Source organism: Pogona vitticeps, chromosome 11 (genome assembly GCF_051106095.1).
Source record: "Pogona vitticeps strain Pit_001003342236 chromosome 11, PviZW2.1, whole genome shotgun sequence".
Classification (NCBI taxonomy): Eukaryota; Metazoa; Chordata; class Lepidosauria; order Squamata; family Agamidae; genus Pogona; species Pogona vitticeps.
Genome location: NC_135793.1, coordinates 3,845,579 through 3,865,485, shown reverse-complemented (window position 1 = coordinate 3,865,485; position 19,907 = coordinate 3,845,579). Strand labels below are relative to the sequence as shown.

Sequence of the window (19,907 nt, the reverse complement as noted above, 5' to 3'; positions counted from 1 at the left end):
TTCAGCCGTCCAAAATCCAATTTTTGGCACATGATGGTGGAGGTAGTCAGGGGGAACAATGGTCCTGCTCATATTCCTTCCCACGCATGTTTACTACAGAGCCTGCAACAATTCAGTTGATAATGATTTTTAACTACTCATTGCATTACTTTTTACCCAAAAGTAACTAGTTACCATTAACTAAGCTATGTATTACTATTTACTTCCAAACTGTGTATTCTGTAAGACTCTGAGGTCACTGAAGTAAAGAAGTGATGATTCTTATTCACCCTGTTTGTCCCCATTCAGAGAATCGCCAGAAAAGTGCACATAAACATGGTGTCATGTTATTTCAGAGGCCATTTCTCTAGGCGATTTACTGTTTGCTGCATTTGTTGTGAGATGGGCTGCATCTCCCTTGAGGGGAACAACATTGGTCATCCCAGTGTTTAATTTGTGTGTGTGAAATGGTGGCGGTGTGTCTATACATGTCCATGCACACACGAATGTGTTGAAGATGGATCTTTACAGGTGTTTTGGGCTCTTTGCCTCCGTCCTGCTCTCCTCGTGACCCTGCTGAACTGTGTAGCTTTCCGTGGGAGAAGCTTGTCTCCTATAATTGGATGCCTTGAGGTTTCTTCAACCAACTTATCACCCTGCCTGTCGCATGTACCGAGATGAAAGCTCACAAGATAGAACTGTGGCTACTGGTGTGACATTCCCCCCCCCCCGGCCGCTCCTCAAAGTCCCCAGCAAGTCTGAACAGACCGAGCATTGTGCAGATTTCAAAGGGACGGTACTCCGAGAGGGAAAGAAACCTCAGCTAAGTAGTTTAACCTTTCAAAAAGCAGTGCTGGTAAATTTTTCCATGAACAATATAGGCTTAGGAACTTCGGGAAAAGGAAGGAAGGTCTTATACATGGACGTTTTAAGAAGACAAGATAAGAGAGCAAGAAAGGGCACGGGGCTCACCCCCTCTCCTTCGGACCACAGAAAGCTCCTTTTCCTCATTTAATGGTGGTTCCCCGTTTCAGAGACTCGTTAATGGGCAAAAATGTTTGCTTCCTTCCAACCGGTGATTAGAACTTTAAAGCGGTGGTTCTAAACAAGTGCAGAATTAATCCAAGTGGTTGACTTGAGCCGAATCTTATCCACCATCAGTAAAAATCAAAGTTCTGTCAGTGGTGGCCTTGCTTGGTCAGTCTTGTGAGGCCAACGTTTCAGAGACCGCCTGCTTGTGCACGGCCTATGGGATTCCTCTTGTGCAAACTCAGTGTCTCCATTTGTGTCGTACAACTAAGCATTGTGTAAGCACAAATATCAAAGAGGATCTGTGCTTATTTTCATAGAATTAGTAAGAGTTAATTACCTTCGTAGTGGGCAGTTGTCATGGCAGGATACTTTATGCTCGCCAGTATTATTACAATTTTTATTTCCTAACTCCATTATTATTTTGCTTTGTGTTTACTTCTAGTAATAGCCCTGCAATTTGCACTCTCTGAAACTTTCTGTATCCCTGTTTGTCTGTTACGACAAAACACAGAGGGTTGCGGAACTGCAAAATGCAAAGAAGCTTCGTTGGGTGCAAACGTTTGTGGTCTGAAGTATCTAAATAAGTTTTCTACCATTCGCAAAGCTTGTTCCTAATAAAACATGTTAGGTCTTTGTGTCAATTTCTCAAGTAGAGTGGATACATGGAATCAGTTTGTGTAAATGTTATTAATTGAACAGTCATTCAATACCTTGTGTAAATCTTATTGCTCTAGTGGGACAGTTCTGGTTGAGACTGGCCGTAAAGTGGATTTAGGGCTGAGTTTTCAAGTCATCACAAAACTCTGTTTTCGTTCAATACTGACTCTTAACTGGTTACTCTTATAGAAAGCCTGCAGACGTATGAATGGGATAAAATGGCCACTGGCAGGCTTTTCTTCCTGTTCATGGTGGGACTAGGTTCATGATACTGTAATTGGTGGAATGGAAGTCGGAAGAAGTTGAGTTTAAAGGAAGCAGTTGTCATAAATTGAAGTGAACTTGCCAGCCGGTTGTTATTGGTCCACAGCATGGTGTGATACCTCTTTCTTTCTCAGTGAGTACTTTGTCAAGAAAGGAGAACAGGTAACTAATATCCTTTAGAGGCCACATCCCCCTCCCCTGAACTTGGTAAAGTTACTTTTTAAAAAACTACAACCCTGGGCGGCCATGCTAGATAGAATATTTGAGAAGTCGGAGTCCAAAAATTAGCTCTGTTCTTCTTCCTCCTCCTTTGACGATGTGTTCTTGAACAAGAAACTATTGATACTGTGGAAGTGTTACAATTCCTCTGTAGAAGCCAACCTTTCCTACTCAGGTATCACTGGCGTTTCAGAGAGAACATCTGTGCCCCCAAATGTCATATTTCCGCCTTAGAAACAACAACAACAAAAATCCACACTGTCAAGTCAAGTTTGATTTAGGGTGACCCTTTCCAGATTTTTTCCAGATAGAGAGTACTCAGAAGTGCTTTACCATCCCTTTCCTCTGGGGGGCACCCTGGGACTGCGCAGCTGGCCCAAGGCTACCCAGGATGGCTCTTCTCCCAGTGGGAGAATTGAACTCCCTGACTGAAGAAAACCATGATATATGACATTTCTTGGTACTCTACTCATCCTGAAATTGACATGTGACAGACACCCTGTCTAATACGGCAAACTGCTTCCTGGGTTACTGTTGCCCAGGTGGGCGTTTCAACAGGATGTTGGCCTGTGTTTTCCACAGTGATGGATTATAATGGAATCCAATTTTAGTCCCAACGGCTGTGGTCTCGTTAGTTACCGGTTGTATAACTTCTACTGATTTCAGTGGGTCTCGTTAGTTGGGACTAGAATTAGATGTAGCATTATAAAGAGAAAACCCTGCATGACTTTGACTCCTGCTCAACTGGAACTGCTCACCATTTCTGTAGATGTTTCACCCCGAGCCAGAATTATGTGCCTATACGTGACTGTGCCTGGCAGCGTTCAGTGGCTTTCTGCCTGTGTCAAGACACCTCCCAGATTTTCTGTTTGCTAAAGCGTTCGTGTCTGGGCAGGTGGGAAAATTTGGTAATGTGATGTTTTGTCTGCCTTTGACCTGCATGAGGGACTAAACCCCTTAGCCAGGAAACCGCAGGTGGGGGGGGTTAAATTCCAGATCACTGCTTTCCTTTTGTTATCAGAGTATACAGTGTTTTTTCCGTGACATTTTGGAATTCATACTGAATTCATTCCAATCCAACTTCTATGCAACGCTAGAGTGCAGATTAATTTCAGGGTTAGGTCACTCCGCTTGTAAGTGACTCATGGCAGTTTCGAATGTATTCAGCGAGAAGTCTGTTCAGAGCAGTTTCTTCATCATTTTGTGAATTTTCTTGCATTTTTAAAAAAGGCACGATTTCCCTAAACGTATGCATTGGGCACCTATTTATCCTCTCCAGGAATACATGCTTTTGGGGAAAGGGTGGGAATATCCTCTCATATAGGTAATGGTTTTTGAGTTGGCACAGAATTTGGAGATTCGGGCGCTCCAATTGACAAACTGGGTCCCACTCTGCCAGTTTGCCTGACGAAATTCCAGTAGAGTTGGGCGAATGTGTGAACAGCACAATGCCAATTTGCCTGACGAAATTCCAGTAGAGTTGGGCGAATGTGTGAACAGCACAAGGCTGGCCTCCATTATAGCTCAGAGGTTTAGAGTAGAAGTTGGGAGTTCGATTCCCCCACGGTGCCTCCTTCACAAGGTCTGGACTCGACGATCCGTAGGTGTCCCTTTTAGCTCTGCAGTTCTAAGATGATGATGATGAAGAAGAAGTTATTGGTCTCAAGCATGCCCCCTCCTTTCTAGTCCCCATTGTAGATTTGAGGAGGAGAAAGCTGACATGTTCGCTTCCAAGGTTTCAACGACCTGGATTTGTTACTACATTTTAAGCAGCGACAAAATATGGTTAGTTTAAACCCAGTTTGTGATCTTTCCAGTTTCCTTCCCACTTGTAGATGCACCAGAGTGGGTTGAGGATGGGGGCATGTAATCCTGGGGCTCGCCCTCAAATATTGCTCCTGGTGAGACTTAAAAATGCTATTTATAATAGAAACTCTCTACTGTTTGAGCCCTTGGAACAAGAACAGTAATCAGTAAGGGTATGAAAGTAACTTTCTAAGTTCAGGAGTGTAGCATAGATGAAAACAGCAACTTCATATCTTCAATAAGAGTACATGTTTCTGAACAGACAAAAGCTACAGTGTTGTGATTTCACAAAAGTGAGAGAGGGCTCTTACTCTGCCCGGAACCATTTTATGCTTTTGAGGATGATGGCACTCCTTTAAGGGGGGGAAAAACCCTCGGCTCAAGAAGGCAGCTTTCAAGCCACTTCACTTGAGCTGAGATTAGCTTGTTTCACCATCCCTAACTTTCCAGCAACCATTAATTCAAAGATAAGGACATTTTTAACTGTCTGCAGGGAAAAACTGTTTGATGTTGTAACACTGGGGTAATGCTGTCTTCCTGCAGGGCTAAGAATGCAGGTTAATTTGTCTGGAGGCTAAGAGCCTTGCTTCTGTTTGCTTAGATTTAACTCTCCGTTAAATACAATGGGGAAAACTTGAAAGCCCGTAATCTTTTGGATAGACCGACCGCAGAAGAGTTTCCTATGTTGAAATTTTTGGTTATCGCACAGAGTTATCCCACTCCTTCCTTATCTAAGGTTGCTCTGACAGTGGCGTATCATTCTGCCTGCTGAAATACCAAATATGTTATCTTGGGTAGTTAAGGAAAGTGATGTTTGAAGAAAAGAATACCAGGAGGTGAAAAGAATGAATGAACTGAACGCCAAGGGGCAACTCGGAGTCTGATCATGGAGGGATATGCCCGGACTTTGCCAGTGATGTGACTCATTGGAAGAACATCTGGAATACATGTAATGCAGGGAGTGTGTCTATGCTAAAAAAAATTAACAGCATGTCGATGCTGCTTTCTCAGCTATGGCTCTATCCTGCAGAATATTCAATATAGGTGAAGAAATCAAAATTTGATTCTCGTTTTGGAGCACTTGTGCACTACAGCAAAACTCATCAAGACTTGACATTCCAGGATCTCCTAGAAACGATTTCTAGCAGCAAAAATAGAGTTGAAGGTGGGGTGGTCCTATCTTGGGCAGCAGATCATGAGAAGAGAGGATTCTTTGGAAAAGACAATCATGCTGAGAAAGGTTGAAGGCAGCAGGAATGAGAGGAAGACCCAATATGAGATGGACTGGCTCTCTAAAGGAAGCCACAAGCTGGAGTCTGCAAGAGCTGAACAGGACTGTTGAGGGCCGGGCATTTTGGAGATCCCTCATTCAGGGGGTCGCCCTAGGTCAAGGATGACTTGACAGCACATTGCAACAACATAGGATGGAGCCATTGACAGTTAAAGTGGCATCAAACTGCTGCAAGTGTAGTGTAGACATACTCTGAGGTTGCAATCAATGGAATTATTTCACATGTAGCCATTTTGGGGGAAGTGGGATTTAGCTTCTTTCTCGGGCGAGGTCAGGTTCTGATAGAGTGACCGATGGGGGTGTCCAATCCCCAAAAGTCGAGAACCCCTAGTCAAAGGAGGCTTCCCGTGAGACAACACTATCGCTCCCAGGCAAAAAAAAAAAAATCATCTCTGTTGGTCTTCCATCTCCCTCTGAGCTTAGGAATGTGCTGATGGCTTTCGTAGCTCAGAATCATGGGGAGTGGTTGAACTCTGTTGACCTTTCATTAGGTCCATCCAGCAAGCTTCGGCAATGGGCTTAGAGATCTAATCCTGGAGTTTTTAGAGTTAATGATGTTCTCAGAGCCTCCTTGGAGTAGGATTCTCCCCCCCCCCCCAAGGGCTCATGTAGGCAGTTTTTTCAGTGGGTGGTTGCTGTCCTCCTTCCCAGTACCTTCCCTGTGGTTATTGCCTTTTATCTGCTTCACATTCAGTTCTGCATCTGATGGCCAGGGTAGCCATACAGAGGTCACCGGTAGAGGAGACCACGGGTGGCTGTGGCCAATGATAAAGCTGCCTGTTCTGAGCCTGCCCAGGAGATTTTGCAGCCTGAGGTAAAGAACATGACAGGAACCTCCTGCCCTGTTCAATATGTTGGGTTGATTGGGCTGCACGTTGAACTTCCTTCGCTGCTGGCGAGGAGAGCGCCGGCCACCAAGCGTCAAGGCAGCGAATCTGTTGAGGGGCTTCAGCGAAGCTTCTGTGGTGGCTTCTTTCTGAAGTGGAGAGAGAGAGAGAGGGTTAATGTGTGAAGACAGGGAAAGATTTCTACATGGGACTCTCTTACAAGAGAAGGAGGAAGAAGAATTGCTTTTTGACCTTTGGACGCAAATTTATGCCGTGCGAAACCGTTTTCGGCCCTTGAATGGGCATTGATGGGCGAAATCCTCTTGACTGGGCTCTGGAATGTGTGTTTTGCGAGGCAAATGGATGGAATCAGCCAAGGAGGTCGGGCCTTCTGTAAATATTTAAGGAACACTACCTCTCAAGACTGCATACCTCCATGCTTTTAATCCTGAATGCCGATAGTGCAGAGGCTTCCTGCCTCAGTTACTAAGCCTGGAGAAGTTATTTTAAAGAACCTTACTGGCTGGGGGATTCTGGGAGATATTGTCCAAAAAAAATTAGCCCTCCATTAGAGAGGAGGGGAATCATGGGCTCTCCGGATGGCTTTAGATGACCTTCAATCAGCTTTAATCAGCACAGCCAATTGTATGAGGTTCCCAAACCATCTTAGACTCTGACAGTGGCCGTTTCTTGACTACTGGACAGGATGGCTGTTGCACATGGGAATTCGAATCTGTCAACATCTGGCAGGGCTTATGGAGTTTCTACCTCTGTTTTCTAGGTTGCCAAAGGAAAAGAGGCTTTTGGGAGTAATCTTGTGAATCCTTGCTGGGCTCGCGATTGTTTTTAAATGTCTCTGAAAGGTAGGGCTGGATGGAAAACATCCTGAAAGGAATTCAGTTTGGATTCAGTAACTATCTCTGGACATCTGTTGACCCTGGGGTGTCTATACTGTATCAGTAGCGGTTTGTGTGTTTTGAACCACATGCAGTTGTATTTCTTCTGTGGGGAACCAGCTTGGCTTCCGGTAGCTGCCTAGGACTCCTCTTGAAAACAAAGCATGTTTTGCCCCGTGTGCTTTGTTTTAAATTTTTTACCTCGTCTGCTGCTACTGAAGTGAAGCAGCAGTGATCACAGAGTAGGGCAAGAGCGCCACGTGGTCTGGGAGCCAGATTTCCCCATTCCCCTGGATTAATCTAATTTAAAATATAGGATAAAGTTAGTAATGTGGCAGAGTTTTGAATTTCTCGTAAAATTCTCTTTACCAGAAGTACAGAGATCCACAGCGAAGAAGAGCTGCATTTCCCCAGAGTCCACCCCAACTGGCACTTAAAGTCACAGTAATTCACTCTGAGATATTTGTAGGAGAAAGAATTTAAAATGTTTCTTTACTTACAATTGTACTTACAATTGCTTAAAATTACAGACTTGTGTGCTTTCTTTACTGCACACATACTCAGCAACCAACAGAACAGATCAACAGCAAACTGGCAGCTGCCACCAACCAAAGGCAGAGAGGGGGAAAAGACACTCAGCAGAGAGACAGGGCTGTCTTTGAACTCAAAGGCTGAAAAGAATGATTGGTCAGTGCCAATCATCCCAGCCTATAAAAGCCCCCCCCCCATCACACAAGGTAGCGAACAAAACTCTAACAAGCAATGTGTGGCATATTGCCATTCTTAGTGTACAAGGGCTTCTGGATTATTTCAACATCTTCTCCTTTGAAGAGTATTTAGAAACTGCCTTTGGTCCAGAAGGTGGCCACCCAATTTTGTGACCCCCATCATTACAGAGAAGTATGTGAGTCCCCGCTTGAAATGAATGTTTCCTATATGTCCCCCAAATCTGTTGACATTAAGGTTGCCAGTATCCCATTCCCTAACTCTTCAAAGCCAAAACCTGAACTCATGGGCAGGTCCTTGAGATGTCAAAGGGGGGAGGGCCTTTGTGATGTCACAGAGGCAGGGCAGGCAAGACTTGCCAGGACTGTCTTCCCTCCACCAGGCTTTGCACTATTACTGCTGTAGCCAGGGTTTGTGTAACAAGAAGTCTCATGAGTTCTAACAGTGTTCTCCACCCTCTGATGCATTGTACCCAAAATATAGTTAGGGTTTAGGATGGGGCCTATTTTGTGACTGTGTCAGGCTCTGGGGGTCCTTTCCAGAGACACCCACATCCCCTCATAAGGAATGGGATTTCAGAAGCTGCTGAAGAGCTTCCTTTTCAGAAGAGCCTTCTGTGCGCCATTTAAATATGTAATTTTTGAGCTGTCTCCGTTGATTAAATATTTTAAATGCTTTGCCTGCTGTTGCACGTTGGCTTTCTGCCACAGTCTTCAACCTCTACACTGTGAACTGAAAGATACTATGAATTGTTAAATTATGGGCTTGTGAAGCCACCTGTAACTCCTCAGAGATAAGGTGGGGCAAAGATGTTTCGATACGACAGAGGAAAATCCCTTATTCTGCAGCAAAAGAGTCTCTTCCAAATTATAATCTGTTTGCATAACCTGTTTTGAAGGTTGTTTTTCAAGGCAGTCTGAGGGAAATCTGTTCTTGGCGACAGGGTTGCGTTGACTCCACATTTCCCTAATTTGGGGGTCAGAAAGCCCACCTTTATTTTCCTTCAGAGAGCCAGAGACCCACGGGAGAGCATTTGCCAGGCTCGGAAGCCAGTGGTGAATGTAACTTCCGGGAGGTGTTGTGCCTTAAAGAGCAGTGTTGAACTTCTGGAAGAAAAACACACTTGCAGTCAGCACAAATATTTCTCTGAAAATATGGCCATCATCCAAGCTGGCAGATTAGTGGATTTGTTCCACTGACCTCTACCTCAGGTCATTTACCACAGTTTGATAAGTTGGAGAAGATGTGTGTTTTATCCCCTCAGCTCTATAGATTTTTGTCACATTTAAACCATATATAACAGAGCAGCTGAGCAAAGACCTAATCTTGTGTTTTTTCTGCACAGCATGTTCTGTTTCCATACAATTGCATCTCCTTCCCTTCAAGGCAGTGGTTCCCAACGTTGGGTCCCCAGATGTTCTTGGACTACAATACCCAGAAGCCTTCACCACTAGCTGTGCAGGCCAGGATTTCTGGGAGTTGCAGTCTAAGAATGTCTAGGGAGCCAAGGTTGGGAAGCAGTGATCTAGAACAGTGGTTCTTAACTTTGGGTTACTCTGGTGTTTTTGGACTGCAACTCCCAGAAGCCTTCACCACTAGCTGTGCTGGCTGGAGTTTCTGGGAGTTGCAGTTCAAAGACACCTGAGTAACCCAAAGGTTAAGAACCACTGATCTAGAATAATGGCTCCCAACCTTGAGTCAACCAGGTGCTCTTGGACTACAGCTCCCAGAAGCCCTCACCACTAGCAGTGATGGCCAGAATTTCTGGGAATTGCAGCCCAAGAACATCTGGGGACCCAAGGCTGAGAACCACCACTATAGGATAAACTAGGGATAGTTTGCATGTGGCTTTCTCCAGATTTATTTGGATTGGAACCTGCCATTGGCTGATGATGGCCAGGACTCATGAGAATTGCAGGCCAGCAATAGCTGGACGGCCACATGTTGCGCAACCAGGGGTGAACCAAAGACCACAGGGATGCTACCTAGTCACCAAATCATGCCTTCCATTTGGAGAAGATGTTCCTTTCCTTCCAGCGACAGTGATGTGAGATATGCAAGGAATCGGGGCGGCTTCCCATTGTCACCCCCAGTCAGTTTCCATGGCTGAGTAGGGATCGGAACCTAGGTCCACCATCTTTCTGCTCCACTGCACTGGCTCTCAGATGTTCCACAAGGCTTCCTCTACTGTAATTACTTCCACAACCTGCCCAAAGTGGAAATATATTTCATGTATAATCTTTTAGGTGGCTGCCACTGGTGAAGTGGGCCTGCCCTCGAGTGGTGAAGCTTGTGCTCTCTCTCTCTCAACCTGGTGGCCCTCCAGATATGTGGGATTGCAAGACCCATCGCCCAGCTAGCTGCCTCCTCAACTGGGCGTCTTCTGTAGGCTAGATGAAATCAGGTCAATAAGATCCTTCCGGACTGCTTTAACTGACCTGATGCCTTGTTATTGGCTAGGGTGATTAGGACTTAGGGGGCTGAACACATGTAGAGGGCCACAGTTGCTGACCCCTGAACTAAACACCCTCTGTGTGTGGGGATAATGGGTTTGGTAGGCTAACACATCTGGAGAGCAACAGTTTGGAGGAGACGGCTGTTGAGAATCCCAGTGTTTTCAAGGAAGTAGTCTTGTCCAGAGAAACTCCTGCTCTACACCTTGAAGGCTTGATAAAAGTCAAAGTGGACAACAAGTAGATCGACCAACCATTTAATAATGTGCACTTTTCCACCTCCTTGTCAAGTATCCCTATAAATAACCCATTTTCAGTCCTGTGATCTGCACACACACCATAGAACACATGACTAGATAGGATACGCAGGCCTATAGAAAGCATATTTAATGTGCAATGTAGATTGTGTAGAATGTAGATTGATAATTAAGATACATTCTTTTTTTAAAAAAAATCAAAGCAAAATAAAGTTTTTGATCCTTGCCCCATTTGGCTACATATGTTTCTGTTTTTTTTTTTTAATGGCATTTCAGATCTGTTTTAAAATTATAGGCAGGGCCAGGACTGAAGGCAAGCATGAGGTTCTCGGGTTTATCAGCCTAGGGGGGGTGTCTTTTTGAAAAGGCTGAAAGGGGTGGGGGGGGGGGGAAAGAGGGAATCACAGTTATGTGAAGCTTTCTTGCAACCACAAAAGAAAATCGCCTCCTTTCCAGAAGCAACAGCCGTAAGCATCCTGTTCTGATGGGGGTTTGCCCTGCTGTGCTTCTCTTCTTGGCTGGGCCTGTGGCGGTTCGCTTGGGCAAGGAGCCAGGGCATTGGCGATGCCAGCCAGGTAGGGAAAAGGTCACCCACCTCTTAGCCCAGTCATGTCGGAAGGAGGAGACGGTGCAAACGCACGCAGTCTGGAGAGGTAACAAACGGGATTTGCCTGCTTGTTTGACTCTGTTTAGTACAGAATGTTCCCTCTAAGCTTCGACTCCTACCTCTTTAATCTTTCTTTCTCTTTCTCTCTCCCAACTAAATGTTTTTACAAGCTAAGAAGAATCAGAATAGTTCTCATTTAAAAACAAATCAATCAAACCAACAGCCATACCTGTGCCAACCCCTTAAGGAGAAAAGGTCCCAAATTCCAGTACATCAGGACTAAAATGCTACTGGCTAGAAGGGAATTTTCAGGTTTGCTGTTGTAAGGTTGCCGTAATAATAATAATGTGCTGTCGAGTCAATTTGGACTTAGGGCAACCGTTTCCAGTTTCTAGGTAGAGCGTATTCCTATTCCCTACCTCTAGGGGGAGCCTTGGGACTGTGCAGCTTGCCCAAGGCTACACAGGCTGGCTCTCCTGGGATGCCAAGCAGGGAATCGAACTCACAACCTCTGGCTCCACAGCCAGAGATCTAAATCACTGAGCTATATAGCACCAAAACTCAGCTATTATAAAAACAACAGAGACGGGTAACAACAATAATGTTTTTATAGGAGCTGATACAAGACCGGGTAACTGCTTAAGTTTTCCACTCTTCCAGGTGGGGAACATGTTAGCATTCTAGCAGCCAGAGCTCATTCTTTGCGGGGTTATGCCGATATTCTGTCTGCTAAATTCCTGCTGCATACCAGCAGAACACTGTTATAAACTGTAGAGATGGTGAGTAATGACTCCCCTCCCAGCAAGACACAGAAGAAAATGTTGTCGGCATTTGGATTCTTGATAAATATCCCCACTTTGGGTCTCCCGGACAGATTAGGGCGCAGAACGTGCCTCAAGACGTGTGCAAGTTTGTAGAACTCGCAGGGAAGCAAAATACATATAAAAGCATGCCTACCTTTTAAAAAACGGGAGTGGCGAAATACGCACACCATTGAAGAGTGTGCACAGGTCTGCTTCAGTCGAAGGAGAATTTGCACAAAAATGTGTACACTAGAAAATACGTGTACAAGGCACCCAATCCCCTGTATATTAGGGAAAATGTGTATGAAAAATGCATGTCATTTTCTGTGCAGGAAGAAATACTGGATCCGTGCAACCTGATACAACCTTTCTTCCTCTTCAACTTGATCCTGGAGCACATGAGAGCCTTCTCGGCTACTTTATAATATTCTGACGGATCCTAATAAAAGCCTTGCCCTGGTGTGGATTGTTGGCTTTCTGAACTTAACGGCGTTGTGTTGTGTGGTGAGGAGGCTTTGTGGGTTCCAGAGAAGGGCAGGGTGTGAATGATCTTTGAGTTAGTGGTTCATGGCCGGGCTGTGTGTTTGTGGTGGACTCACAACTTGGAGAGCTGTTTGTTCGCTGGGACTTGGAAGTGTGTGGGCGGCTGTAGAGAAGGGAGCCAAGCTTCATTGTGTGAGTGGGGCATTCAGTTAATGAGTCGTGAAGTTAATTTTTAACTCTTTCCTGAGCCCCCAGCCATTGGTATGTGAACCTTACCATGCGGTGTGTGAAGCGTTGCAGCTGCGGCATTTCGCTGCTTGACGAATTGCCTATATGGTCTCTACAGAGTGGCCTCTTGTGAGATGATGCTATGTTTTAATTGCTTCGCCCTCGCTATCAGCTGCTTCTCTGTCTAGGAAGAAGGAACGCCCCGTCTTTCTTGCATGTGATGGAATCCCCCTCTGATGTTGCTCCATGGGCAGGCTGAAGAAATGAGAAATGTGCTTTTTTCTGAAATAGTTGTTTTCCTGGATAGAGATTTTACCAAATTTTGAGGAAATGACTTCTTCGGACTGTAAGTCCCCAGTATTCCTCCATCCTCTAGGCTGTCTGTCTGTCTGTCTGTCTGTCTATCTATCTGTCCCTCTCTCTTCTGAATATTCTCTACCTGGAAAACTTTGGAAAGGGTCACTGAAAGTCAGGATTGACTGGACGGCATGTTGTTTTTGTTGTTCTTAACACAACTGAAAGCAAGACAACCAGGCCACCAAAGCTGGTGGCAGTACTCCTGAGGATGAACAAATGGCTTTCCCCCACCTCATTCTCTTATCTTTTCCCCCTCAAATCTTTGCCTGGATTTCTCCCTAACATTCTTCTCAGTAGGCTTTTAAGATAACGCTTGGCTCCCACAGACCTTGTGGCCACGGTACTGTGGCAGGGGTGGCCGGAGTCAATGAACATCTCTTGATTAAGGCGAATACCTTGCCTCAGGTTTTTTTTCCAGAAACAGCATGAGCACCGAAGGAGAGTCGCAAAATAAAAATATTGCTAGAGTTCTATTGACAGAAGGTTGGAATTTTCCTCACAGATTTTCATTACAACTCATTTACATTCAAATCTTGGTAAATTATATATAATTCTTGGTATGAATTGAGGGGCGATTTGTCCTTTAAAGGTGTTTTGGAATGACAACTCCCATTATCCATTACCTTTGACCATATGGGATGCGGTTGATGGGAGATTGTAGGCCAAAACACCTGGGGAGCCAAACATTCCTCTCCAGACCGCCCTCCTGCAGTTTCTTTTGCCTTTTCCATGTGGTTCAAGCAGCAGTGAGGGCAGTAACAAAACAAAGGGGCGAAGAAATTCGTAATTCGAGGTTGCCTTCGAACATTCTTCAATAGGATGCTAATTTTATCTTTGGATGGTTAAAATACATGTTTTATGGCATACATAAACAATAGATGATGATGTTTCATCCTACCTTGCTCTCAACATGGGTGGATGATGGCAAACTGGTCTCTCTCAACAGCGAGCAGAAAGCGCCACCTACTGGCTTATCACGGAGGTTCCGCAGGATGCAAACTCCCTGTAGCCTGAGAGTCTTTTATGGCATTCGTTTACTTTTAATGTTCCACGAGCAGTGAATTCCTTTTTTAATGGACAGCTTTTGTGTTTAGCTCCTTAAAAAAACCCTACCCTGTTAGTGGACCATTTGTGCAAACAGTTGTTCAGATTCATAGATTGCCAATCATCTAATCATCCTTTCCCCCCCTCCCTAATTGTCTGTGTAGGCGTGCCATGGATGTTCATCTGGATTGAAATGTGATTGCAGCGGACAAAAAGGAGAAAAGGTGAGCAAAGGGGAGACCGTCTTCTGGTTCCATTTATTAGGGACACCACTGAAGACTTGCTGGGCCCTTTCAAGAATTACAAGGTTGATGTGGTTGTAATTTTCCATGGAATATAGTCTTTGGGAAATTCGTGTTGTGGTCAACTTAGATGGCTGCAGTCTATCAAAGTGGCCTAGAGAAGAGGTTCCCGATCTTGGGTGTCCAGATGTTCTCGGACTACAACTCCCAGAAGCCTTCACCACTAACTGTGCTAGCCAGGATTTCTGGGAGTTGCAGTCCAAGAATGTCTGGAGACCCAAGGGTGGGACCCTTGACCGTAGAGCATAGGAAATAATGTGTCAAACAGAAGAAGAAGAAGCTTGTAAATAATGCATTGGATTTAATGTTTTAACATGAAAAAGCTACTTTTGCAGTAAACATTTGCATTGGCTGCATCCATTGGCTTGCCCTCCAGTTTTTTAAAAAAAAAAACAATTAGCATGACGAAATCCAATGAATGTGGTTGTTTTTCAGAGTCCAGAATTATGTTGCTTTTATTGCTGGAAACCACCCAGAGTAGTGGCAAGACCACTAGATGGTCCGGTATAAAAATACAATCAATCCATCAATCAGATCAAATAATCTAGTTTTTAGTAGTCCATAAGACTGCGAGAAGAGCAGACTGGGTGAAATAGAATTTCAAGCACATCCTCACTTAAAAGTCCCCCCCCCCCCAAGATTTCCCATTGATTTGGTGAGCACTGTTTAGTGCCTTATAATTTTTAACATGTTTCTGACCGCGTTGGTACTCCGCTGTGCTGATATATTGTGCCTGGCGCTGTCATGGAAGCTGCCTAGGGGTGTGGGTACACCTTTCACTCCAGGTGGTTCCAATGAATGAGATCACATCTTGGCAAACATGCTTGTCAAGGTTCGTGGTGGATATACATGTGCTAAGCCTGGAGGCTTACTCTTTTTGGCATCCAAGGAAGGTTGCATGAGGTCACTCGTCTGTCTTAGTATGAGCCTCTGTCATCATGACAGAGGGCTTTAAAAAAAAACAATGGATGTTTTGAAGAAGACAGCAAGAACACTCTGCCCCACCTTCTCATACTAGACATTTGGGGGCAGATGGAAGGGGGACCATCTCCGTGCAACACATAATGACCTCAAATGTGCTGATAAGGGTAACCCTTGCCTTACGTTGGATCGCCAACCTTGTGTCCCCAGATGTTCTTGGACTAAAACTCTCAGAGGACTTCACCACTTGCTCCGGTGGCCAGGATTCCTGGGAGTTGGCAGTCCAAGAACATCTGGGACCCAGGATTGGGAACCACTGCCTTAAACATCCAGGGGGACCTGCGTGCAAAGTTTCCTTCACAAGGCATATCTTCTAGTCTGCTCTTCCAAATAAAGAGTTCTGTGGTAACAGAGGGCAAAATTTGATCATAACTCTTTATACAAAAACCAGTCTCAGATTGAACCTAAGGATGTTGTTATTATTTTTTTCCTTCCTGTTTCATGAAACTCCAGTTTAGTCTCATTCTTTTGAACCAGAGCCTGGAAACATGAAGGTTTTTTTTTTTTTTTTTTTAAAGACAAAACAAAACACACAAACACCCAGAATCCCCTGGACATGATATCTGAGGGATAGTGAGATTTGTATACCAAAAATGGAGCTTTCTTAAACGGTGGTTTAGAAAACTGTCATATAATTCATATTAATGCTCCGTGTGGCAATGTTGAGTGCAGTTCAAATGCTGGTTTATGAAACGGTGTTGTTTTAATGAGTGAAAACTAAAACTAACCAGAGTTTAAAGTTCTGAGTTGATGTTAAACAGTGGTTAGTTGGAAACAGAGATGAGAGAAATCAGTGTTTTCTTCCTCAAGGCTTTGGATAGTTAATTTTTTTTACAACAACTCCCAGAATCCTCCAGCCAGGTTATCCATCGCCATAGTGGTTGGAGGATTTTGAAAGTTGTAATCCCAGTAACATTCTAGCCATCCTCTGCAGAAGGGCTAAGCTGTAGACCAAGGTGGACCAGATACTGCTGGTCTTCCATTCTTATCATCCCCCAAATGTTGCTGGTCTACAGCTCCCATCATCCCCCAGCATTTGCCAAGCCGCCTGAAGTAGGTGGGAGCTGAAGCTCCGAAACATTGGGGTCGGGCTTCTTAATTTAAGAACGTGAGGCAACACCCTTTTCCTCTCTGGCGGCAGCTGTTCCACATCGTGAACACAAGAGCAGGCGTCAGAATACATCCCCTGCCATTCCCTTGTTGGGATTGAAAGCACACGCGCGCCACACGTACCTCTTCGTTTCCTCTAATCCTTGTGCAAATCAGCCGGGGCTTGTTGACGGAGCACCTCAGCCTGGCCGTGGAGGCAGGAGTTCTACGTGACGCTCAGTCGCTCCACCTGGCCTGCCTGAACATCATTCCCAGAAGTTACTTTCCAGTGGCTCAACCTGTTTCTCCCACTCCTTTTCTTCCCAGCAGATAAATCTCTCCAGGCAGGTCGAAGACGTATTAAGGCTGATTGTGAGTTGTCTGTGGTGGGGGAAACCGTGTTAGTTCAGATCTGAAGAGTAGGGTTGGTGCCACCGCACCAAACAGAACGGCCATTTCTTTGAAGGAGTGATACTTAAAATAAGAGAAGGGTTCATGCAGAGATTCGCGCTCCTCAGTCTCCGAAAGGGTGATAAATTATGAAGTGCAGGCAGTCATCGTGACAGTTCCTATAGCCTTTAGCTGGGCGATGGGGGCTCTCCGGTTTTTATGGAGACTCTCAGCATTCCTCAGCATTTGACTGTCGGTTGTGACTGAAGTCCGACAGCATGTCTGCACTTTGTTTCGGCTGTGACCACAGCTCAACGGAGAGCCAAGAAAGCAGGCACACGTGTGTTGTTCCTACCAGTTAAAAACAGGGCAACAAGGAGGGTCGGGGGACTAGGCACTAAGCCCTGTGAGGAAAGACTGAAAGAGCTGAGCATGTTTAGCCTTGAGAAAAGAAGGCTGAGGGGAGAGAGGAGAGCACTCTTCAAACACTTGAAAGGCTGTTATTCAGAGGAAGGGCAGGATCTGTCCTCAATCATCCCAGAGTGCAAGACACGTAATAATGGGCTCAAGCTACAGGAAGCCGAATTTTGGCTGAATATCAGGAAAAACGTCCTAACTGTTAGAGCAGCACGACAATGGAACCAGTGACCTCAAGGAGATAGACTCAGGAGGGGGAAGGGTAAACCGCTTCTGAGGAATCTCTAGCCTGAAAAGAAGTGTCACCATAAGCCAGAACTGGTTTGATAGCACATGGTTATTGTTATTATTAAGTCTTGAGTAACTGGAGTTGAGCAGAGAGCACCGTTTTCTGCCTCAGGTTGCAAAAATGGCTGGCCATTTTCCCAAGGGCAAGTTAGTTTATTGACCCGAGCTGTGAGCCCTCCTCCATTCTTTCCCAGCGCTTGTGACTTACCCTCCTCCTCGATCCTTCATCTTGAGATCGTCAACCGCACTTACCGTCAGCTCGCCAAATGCTGGGCGTGACGTCAGAGGACGAGACAAAGCTTCCTGTTTAGTGCACAGAATCAATAACCAGCTCAACCAGTGATTCCAATACAGTAGGACCCCCCTTATCCACATCACCAGTATCCACTGATTCACTTATCTGCTGTCTGAAAATACTAAATACCCCCCAAATAGCTATTTATATGCATTTCCAAGATACATTTACTAGAGGGAGCCAGAGCCAGGCAGTGTATTGCATTCAATACTTCCACGTTTTCCATCATCGGGGACGGATCTTGCGACCAATCTGCCATGGATACTGTGGTCCTACCGTAGTTTATTTCTTTGCTAGAATTAATATATTTTGCCACGCTAGAGCCAAGCCGCAGGAAAGGAGGAGCTAGAGGGACAATGGTAGCATCAGATTAAAGATTTTTTTAAAAAATGATTTCTTGTTACAAATGGATGCTTTAAAAAAAGCACACTGGTCTGTATAGGAAGAACTCTTCCTTCCATTTGATATGTATGATTTTGTTTACTTTTTCCTACAGGGTGAGCGAGGATTTCCAGGTTTAGAAGGCCAACCAGGTTTACCTGGATTTCCTGGACCAGAAGGACCACCTGGGCCAAGAGGTGAAAAAGTGAGTATGGCAATGGGGCGCTATATTTCACCGCGACCTAGAGAACATACAGCGGGATTTTCCAAGGGTTCAAGCATTTAGATGGTTGGTCTTCAGACATTCACTTCTAAATGCATGAAGGGGGCCTATAGGAAAGCACAAGGTTAGCACCACTGCATTGGCACTGGCCAATCGGGACTCAGCTTGGTGTTTTGGAACCCCCCCATACAACAAAGCTAGTCCCCATCAGCCAGTTTGTCAGAATATAGGGTACTATCAAATACCGAGAGCTAGCCCCATCTATTCTTTCTCCGTTGGCTAAGAAATTCCAAGCAAAGTGTAGGAGAACGGAGTATATTTGGAAGAAGAGAGACTTGAGTTTGCATTCTATATTTATCCACGATGGGCATAAGACGCCACGTGTACAATGTATGTATGTGTTATGTGTGCTCTGATGATTGTACATAGGCATGCATGCACCACACGGAAAGACAGGATAAATTTGCTGCATAAAATAACATGCATGCAAAATATGCGTATTACATGCATGCACAGGCAGATTCCCGCTGTCGAGTAAAGAATTGCAGGTCCCTCTTTAAATTACAAATCGAGATTTTTGCAGGATTGAGCCACAGCCGTTAAAATGGCATCACATCACCTCGTGTGTTGTAGATGCAATCTTAGAGCCATGTGAGAAAGAGGGAAGTTTACTCGCAAGTAAGAACACTTGAAACCTCTCCTTCACCCTTGCAGATTTGAACCTTACAGGTATCTCCATTTTCCAGGATGGTGCTAAAGTCATCCCCTTTTCCCTGGGCGTGGCCTTAAGAATCTGAAAACATCTGTGTACTGATTTTAAAAGAAAACACAAAATTTTGGAGGCCAAAGTTGCCACACGGAGCATGAAAAAAGAAAAGAAAGCAGATTCTCCCTAGTTCCATTTAATTCATCCTCCACTGCCTGTCTTTAAAATGAGCATCCCATTCATCTAAATGCTCTCATTTTCTCATCTGTCCTTTTTCCCCTTCCTTTACCAGCATTCAACCTGATGTATGCTTTTTCCTAGGGGGATGATGGACTTCCAGGACCATTTGGACCCAAAGGAATTAGAGTAAGTGACGTTTTCATTTCTGGGAAGGTTTGCTACAGGGCTGGGTTTTTCCTTGCGATTTCCTCTGTAGGCTTTTAATGTGCTTCACATCAGACACGTAGAAGTGGGCCCAGTTGAACACCGGCCACTCCTAACTCTCCGTGGGTCCCCCACCCCGCTCCAGTGGCCACCGGCCATGACAAGACACTCTTTCCTACCAGTCTGTACGTCACCAGGGTACGAGAGAGCGGCTGTGTTTGCCACTGACTTTCGGCAGAAAGTATGGGAGCAACCCAGGAAGCTCGCCCGAAACTGCTGATTTTTCCGTGGCTGGAGATGGGTTGAAGGAACTATGCAAGCTTTGACTTTTGGGGCATTCTCTCTCCCTGCTGTTATGGGTCACTGCACCTAGGCAAAGCATCTATGGTAAGGCGGACCATATTGCCCTGATCCGAGATGTCAATGCATACGTCTCTCTGATGTGTCAAGTTTGATTTACCTATCATTTTTTTTTAGAAATCAGATTTATAAATGCATACCTATGAAACAGGTGCTTGCAGC

At 45.0% G+C, this 19,907-nt stretch overlaps 1 protein-coding gene across 5 annotated transcripts in view; it reads left to right on the top strand.

Annotated features, from left to right (window-relative positions):
- COL4A5 (collagen type IV alpha 5 chain) overlaps positions 1 to 19,907 on the top strand; it is a 100,260-nt gene that overhangs the window by 22,684 nt on the left and 57,669 nt on the right. For 4 of the 5 annotated variants that reach the window (XR_013538803.1, XM_072981248.2, XM_072981249.2 and 1 more), the window contains exons 2-4: positions 14,094 to 14,153; positions 18,188 to 18,277; positions 19,323 to 19,367. Coding sequence is in view for 4 of the 5 variants with exons in the window: in XM_072981248.2 (XP_072837349.2) it covers positions 14,094 to 14,153; positions 18,188 to 18,277; positions 19,323 to 19,367 (195 nt within the window). In the remaining variant the exon portion in view is untranslated. Of the gene's footprint in view, positions 1 to 6,423; positions 6,457 to 14,093; positions 14,154 to 18,187; positions 18,278 to 19,322; positions 19,368 to 19,907 lie in introns of those variants that run through there. The other variant, XM_078380788.1, reaches the window with a different exon arrangement.